The sequence below is a fragment of the Varanus komodoensis genome, unplaced genomic scaffold (genome assembly GCF_004798865.1).
Source record: "Varanus komodoensis strain SLA01 unplaced genomic scaffold, ASM479886v1 scaffold127, whole genome shotgun sequence".
NCBI classification, from domain to species: Eukaryota; Metazoa; Chordata; class Lepidosauria; order Squamata; family Varanidae; genus Varanus; species Varanus komodoensis.
In genome coordinates, this window is record NW_025335366.1 from 593,688 (window position 1) to 600,653 (window position 6,966).

Consider the following 6,966-nt stretch of genomic DNA (forward strand, 5'->3'; position numbering starts at 1 on the left):
CTTTTGGGCAGTCCCACTGTTGTGGGTAGATCCTAATTTGACTGGGCGTTCATTTGCCGACATATTAACCTTTCTTGAGTGGGGAGATGACCAAGGCTGGTGACCTGCTCATTTCTGAGATTCCTTCCTCAGGGTGCACCTGGTTTAAGCCTCCTGGCTGCACTTTCAAACTGGAGGAGAAGCATGGGCCAAATCCAGGGGATCCCACATGTGGCTCCCACCCTGGCAGAGACAGGAGCATTGCTCGGAGCAAAGGGGAAAGAGCAAAGTATTTCCTGCTGCCAAGCTGACTGCTGACCGGCTGGGAGGCAGAGGCAAGTGGGGAAAGTCACATGGCCCCACCAAATGTAGTAAGTGTACTTCGCTCAGCTGAGAGGGGCTGGCTGGGGCATGCTGGCAATTGCAGAACTTTCTACCATTGAAGCACACATAGGATTGCCCCCCAGGAGGCAAATTTATTGGAAGATATGCAGAACATCAGATGCACTGCGCTGCCCAGGGATTCCTGCACCAGCCACACTGAAATGGCAGGATCTGTTAACATCTCAGGAAATGCCCCATTCTATTCAAAAGTTGCACCATTTTCCCTAAATGGTATTTCTGTAAAGTGGGAGACTTAGCCATCTAATGTTCCCTCTGCCATCACTCCTTTTTTCTCCCCAGGACAACCATTTGACCCCCATTTACAGATTAAGAATGCAGTTGCAAATGTCATCTGCTCCATCACTTTTGGAGACCGTTTTGATTATTCTGACAGTAAATTCCTGCAGCTATTGCACTTGATTGATGAAACTACAGAACTTGAAGAAAGTATTTGGATCCAGGTATGGAAGCATTGTGATCGGGTGGACAGTCACACCCAAATCCCACCTATTTTCCTGTCTCCTTTCAACTGTCACCTATGACTAGATCGTTCTTCCCCAGTGCCTCTCCTTCTTTGTCCTCAGACAGTCTCTTTTTCCTCTTGTGTCCAGTACCCTCCTGCAGAAAAGCTGAGGTGACACTGAGGATGCATGGCTCGAGGTGTGTGCATTCTCAGTATGCCCCCAAATTTGTAACGTGCTAGGGCACAGCTAAGCCTGTCAGGCATGGCTTACAAGGCTAAGCCAGACCCAGCTGAATAGCCGAGCATCCGACATGCAAGCCCTGTGGTTCAGTGAGCAGTATCCTGCATTGCTACTCCACTCCCAGTGCCTCCCTTGCTTCAGCAGGATCCCCTGCTGGTGCTTCATGAAGCAATCTCAGAAAAGGGAAGAATTGCCTGTCTCTGGAACAGGAAAGGGTGCCCCACTGACCTGTCACAATCTGGAAAGAAGCCTTTGAAGTTCATTTTCTTTCCTTACCTTCGCTTTCTTTTGCACTTGCAGTGCAAAACTAAAATAAAATAAAATAAAGCACATGGTCCTCAATGTCAATATACAACTGTCTGGAGTATCGGGAAATAAACAGGACGGATATGAACTCTTAATACAGGAGGATGAATATGACCTGATAGGTATAACTGAAACTTGGTGGGATGACTCCCATGAATGGAATTCAGCAATTGAAGGATATCACCTGTTCAAGAGGAACAGAAGGAAAAGAAAGGGAGGCGGAGACTTTAATGTATATTAAAGATGCCTATCTCTGCACAGAAACATGGGAGGATCTTAGTAGGCCCAACAAGAGCATCTGGATTAATATGAACAGACCAAGGAATAAAAGGAACACTGTGGTTGAGTCTATTACCATCCACCCAGGAAAGGGGAAGACAAGGATGAAACCTTTGACAAGCAAATTGCCAGTGTTTCAAGGAGGCGAGATGTCATCATTATGTGGGATTTCCATTCCGCCAACCCCTTTTGGGAGACACATTTTGCCAAACGTGGCCCCTTCAAGAGATGACAATCTGAGAGATGACTGGAAAACAAAAAAGGACATGTATTGGAATTGGAAGGGAGGCCAGACTAAAAAGGAAGAGTACAAGGAAGTAACATGGAATTGCAGGGATGTATCAGGAAGGCCAAAGCTAGAAATGAACTTAGGCTAGCAAGGGATGCTAAAAGCAACAAAGAAGCCCTTTTCAGATACATCCATAGTAAAAGACAAAGGAAAGAAAGGGTGGCTCAGCTACTAGGTGTGGATGGCAAGATGGTAACAGCTGAGAAAGAAAAAGCAGAAGTGCTCAGTTCTTACTTTGGCTCAGTCTTCTCCCAGAGAAACATGTACAACCTCCCTGATGAAGGGGAAGCGCAACCTGAAGGAGCAGGATGACAGCTTGAGATTAATAAACACATGATCAAGGAATACCTAATTCATTTGAATGAGTTCATGTCCCCAGGATCCAAAGCACTCCATCCTACAGTAGTAAAAGAACTGGCAGAAGAACTCTCAGGACCACTCTATCATCTTTGAGAAATCATAGAGAAATGACAGATGATGGAACAAGACCTAATGTTGTTTCTAGCTCTGGGAAATAAAAACCAATCAGTCTGACATCAGTAATCCCTGATCAAATTCTGGAGAAGGTTAGAAAGCAGTTAGTCTGGAAACACCTTGAAAACAGTACAGTGATTACCAGAAGCCAGCATGGATTTGTCAAGAACAAATCCTGCCAGACTACACTGATCTCATTTCTTGATTGGGTCCCATCCGTAGTGGACTATGGAAATGTTGTGGACATGATCTATCTTGACTTCAGGAAAGCTTTTGACAGAGTGCCCCATGATATCCTGATTAGTAAACTAGCTCTGACTGGGCTACGTGGAACATCGATCAGGTGGAGCCACAGTTGGATCCAGAGACTGAACTCAGAGACTGCTCATCAATGGCACCTTCTCAAACTGGGGAATGGTAACAAGTGGGGTCTGCAGGGTTCAGTCCTGGATCCAGCCCTCTTCAACATTTTCATGAATGACTTAGATGAGGAAATGCAGGGAACGATCATCAGATCTGCAGGTAACACCAAATTGTGTGGGATGGCTAATATCCTGGAAGACAGAAACAAAATTCAGAGTGATCCTTATAGTTTGGAGTGCTGGATGAAAACAGCAGAACAAAGTTTAATAGGGATAAATGCCAAGTTCTGCACCTTGGAAGAAGACAAATGCATAGTTAGAGGGTGGGGGATACTTGGTTCAACCATACTATGCAAGAAAGATCATGGAAAGGGTTCAGAAGATGAAAGCTGAAATGAGGTCCTATGAAGGAGAAATTGAAAGACGCAGGCAAGGTTAGAGCGCTTTTCAAATATGAGAAAGGTTGTCAAGTCGCAGGAGGCCAGATTCCAGCTGAACATCAGGAAGAAATTCCTGAATCTCAGCACAATGCAACAGTGGAACCAGTTATCTGGGGTGTAGGGTCATGATCTCCCCCACACTAGAGGTGTTGGCTTTGAGTCCTGCATTGTCCCAGGGGACTGGATACATTGCCTTAAACGCTCCTTCATCTCCACCATTCTGGTGTACATTACTTGCATTTTGTTTCGTGTATGCATTACATATGCCTCTTCTTTCTCTAGGTTTCCGTCACCTGATAGTGCAAGGATGGGCAACGGTTTTGAGGAGTTCACTAGAAGTTTGGCATTTTGTCTCTTTCAAGCCATGTCACTGTATTGTTTGTTTCCCCAGGTGTACCAAGCCTTTCCAGCCCTCATGAAATACTTGCCAGGAACCCATCAGACTGTTTTTAAAAACTGGAGACTTTACAAATCCTTTGTGCGAGAAATAATTGACAACCACAAAGAAGACTGGAACCCACATGAAACGAGAGATTTCATTGATGCTTATCTGAATGAAATGGCCAAGGTAATTGATCAGCTGAGAAGAGGAGGGAAATTTGTTGCTTAACTCTTAGGCTTTCCACCATCACTCCACCCTTGCAAGACAGAACTCGGGGGGCTAGAAGGATGAGGTGGAGGGGCAGGGATAGAGGACTGCCTCTCTCCACAGGCCTAAATGCCTGAAGGGGGCTAGACATCCCTTCATAGATCCTCAGTGATATGTAAAAGCAAACAGTCAACATGGCCAAATAATAACAGCAATTTGTAAAAAGACTGCTTTGGGGTCATCACATGATCTCCTGATATTCCTGCCCATGTGGAATCCTGGTCAGCAATTATTGGGAGTCTTTCCATTCCCTTCCTTTGTACTTAATCCCAGCGTCAGAGATTCCAGTGAATCTTGGATTGATGGTATGCGGGTCCTGAATGCAGATGTTGACCCATATGACAGCAAGGGCTGATGTACTTAGTAAAAGGCTAACATGCTTTCTCATTCTCATTTCCTCAGGAAGACGCTGCTCCCAGTTTCCATGAGGAAAACCTGCTACAATCTGCACTGGATCTTTTTGTTGCCGGAATAGAGACAACTTCCGCAACGCTCCGCTGGGCTCTGCTGTACATGGTGCTTCATCCAGACATCCAAGGTAGCGCTGTGCGTCTGTCTTTGCACAGCTTCCCTGTGAAGCTCACTCCATTGCACCTTGCTCGGTGAAGCAATTCATTGACCCTACATTGGGGGCAAAAGAGTCATTTCAGATAAGTCATTTCAGAACAGTGAAGCTGGCCCTGGTTTTCTTAGAGAAGTCCTGTTTGCCTGACAGTGCAGTTCTGTTTTCTGCTGTCTGTTGATGGCAATCGTTGTTTTGCCTGCAGCCAGAGTCCAAGCAGAAATCGATTCCGTGATTGGGCAGTCGCGACAGCCGGCAGCGGAGGACCGGGATCGTATGCCCTACACCAACGCAGTCATTCACGAAGTCCAGAGGATCAGCAACATTCTGGCTATAAATGTGCACCGGATGACTACAAAGGATACAACCCTGGCTGGATTTCACCTGCCCAAGGTAAGTGTTAATGAAACAGTTCTGATCCTTGCAATGTATCTTTCCTTGGAACAATGAACTCTATGCAGAGAATCCAAATACACTGCAGGTGCCAGTGGTGAAGGAGACTGCCTGCAGTGATCCCAAATGTCTGGGGTCCTGTTGAAAGTGCTGTCTGTGGGGGAAGGGGGTGGCTTGGCTGTGTCAAATATAGCTGCTGCGGTAGGCCTGGCTGGTTCCAGAATGCTCATGGCAAAGAAGATAACCTGATGCGAGCAGAGGAAAAGGGAGCTTAGAACCAAAACCCTGATTGGTGAGGGCGTGAGCTCCAAACACAACACTTCTCTCCTGAATCATAGAAAGAAAGAAATAGAATGAGTCAGAGGGGGCCTCCCAGGCCACCTAGTCAGACCCCCGACTCAAGCTGACTCCACTAATGACATGCCTACCATGTGCATGTTCAGCCTATCCTTGAACACCCTCACCAAACACCACCACCTCCTCTGGAGCTGCTGCCCTTCAAGCAGTTCTTGGGGAGTATTTTGTCCTGGAAGGGGTGAAATGGACTGGGAGCTCTTGCGTCCGTCCAACACCTCTGTGAACCTGGATGCTCATCACATTGCCTATGAAGTTCTTGAAGCCTGTCAGTATGGTGGGCATCCAGTCCTAACTCTGAAGCAGCCCCACATTTTGAAAGCCTACTAAGACATCTAAAAGGGGATCTGAGTCTAGTGCCTCATTCCAAGAATTCCTATGCAAGGAATAGATAATCTGATGGCCAGAAATGCTCTGCATGTCTGTAGGTACGGCTGGGTACTTAGTGCAGTCATCCATTCACTGATGAGTACTCTGAGGAGTTCCCTGATGTTTCTGTCCATCTCTTTCTCTATGTTTGCTTTGACAGGGAAGCATCATGATCACCAACCTGACCTCCGTACTGTTTGACAAGGATGAGTGGGAAACACCTGATGTGTTCAATCCTGGCCATTTCCTTGAGAACGGCCACTTCAGGAAAAGGGAAGCGTTCATCCCATTCTCTATAGGTAGATCATGTTGATGTTGATGATGATGATGATGTCAATGGCAATAATTGATGAACTGCTCATAACTATCACATAAGGCAACGATTATGTGGATGCCCAAGTAAAAGAACGACCAGAGGAAGGCAACAAGGATGATCAGGGCACTGAAAGCATACGGAGAGATTGAAAGAACTGAGCATGTTTGGCCATGAGAAGAGAAGATCGAGGGGTGATTTGATCACCCTCTTCAAGCACTAGAAAGGCTGACCTACAGGACAGGATTGCTTCTCCATCCGAGGGTGGAGGACATGGAAAATAAGGGCTCAAGATACAGGAAGCCAGATTCCAGCTTTATTTTTTGTAGATACAATAATCAGGAAGAACTTCCTGATCGTTAGAGCAGAGAAAATGGGAAATGGAAAATGGTCTTGGGCAAGGGTAGGCAGGTGGGAGGGAGGGACCTTACCAGTTTCTTTCTTCCCTCCCACTGCATTTTTTTCATGCCCCCGCAGAAGATTTTCAGGACACGCAGAGCTGTTGGGGCCAGAAGCATTGGGAGGCTGGCCTCCTTGCCACCTCCTTCCAGGGAGGCAGCATCCCGCTCTGCAGTTATCTGGATATAAGCCCATTCACCAGACGTTTTAGGTCTGAATTGCTGTGGAATATGTTGTTCCCTCTCTAAGTCTTTGGGATTTGGGAAATGGAGAAAAAGCATTAAGTCTGCACCACATCATGTCCAATATTTCAGTGTCCTAAAATCCAGGGCCACATTTGTCCAGGTTTCCCTCTTGCTTGAATAAGTATTGGATGCAACAGGTTTGTATATAACTTGTAGGCACACAGCAATGACATTCTCCATCCTGGTCTGCCAGGGTCCTGTGCTTCACTGTGTTTTGTGTGAAGTCCGCTGCTAATTTAGCCACTGTGTCCTCTCTCCTAGGGAAGCGAGCGTGTCTCGGAGAGCAGCTGGCCAGGACGGAGCTTTTCCTTTTCTTCACTGCTCTAATCCAGAAGTTCACTTTCCAGGCTCCAGAGAATGTGACTTTAAGCCTCGACCCGAGGGTGGGCTTTACATTGGCTCCTCAGCCATACCGGCTACACGCATTCTCTCGCTGAGAAAGCCACGTTATCCTTAGCCACATCT

At 46.6% G+C, this 6,966-nt stretch overlaps 1 protein-coding gene across 2 annotated transcripts in view; it reads left to right on the forward strand.

The window, feature by feature from the left end:
- The window catches only part of LOC123019512 (cytochrome P450 2J2-like), a 9,922-nt gene extending 2,962 nt beyond the window's left edge, over window positions 1-6,960 (forward strand). The window contains exons 4-9 of one of the 2 annotated variants that reach the window (XM_044422423.1): window positions 664-824; window positions 3,609-3,785; window positions 4,269-4,404; window positions 4,634-4,821; window positions 5,705-5,843; window positions 6,763-6,960. In XM_044422423.1, the coding sequence (XP_044278358.1) occupies window positions 664-824; window positions 3,609-3,785; window positions 4,269-4,404; window positions 4,634-4,821; window positions 5,705-5,843; window positions 6,763-6,938 (977 nt within the window). In that variant the 3' untranslated portion in view covers window positions 6,939-6,960. The remainder of the gene's footprint in view (window positions 1-663; window positions 825-3,608; window positions 3,786-4,268; window positions 4,405-4,633; window positions 4,822-5,704; window positions 5,844-6,762) is intronic. The other variant, XM_044422424.1, reaches the window with a different exon arrangement.
- Window positions 6,961-6,966: the final 6 nt, after the last annotated feature.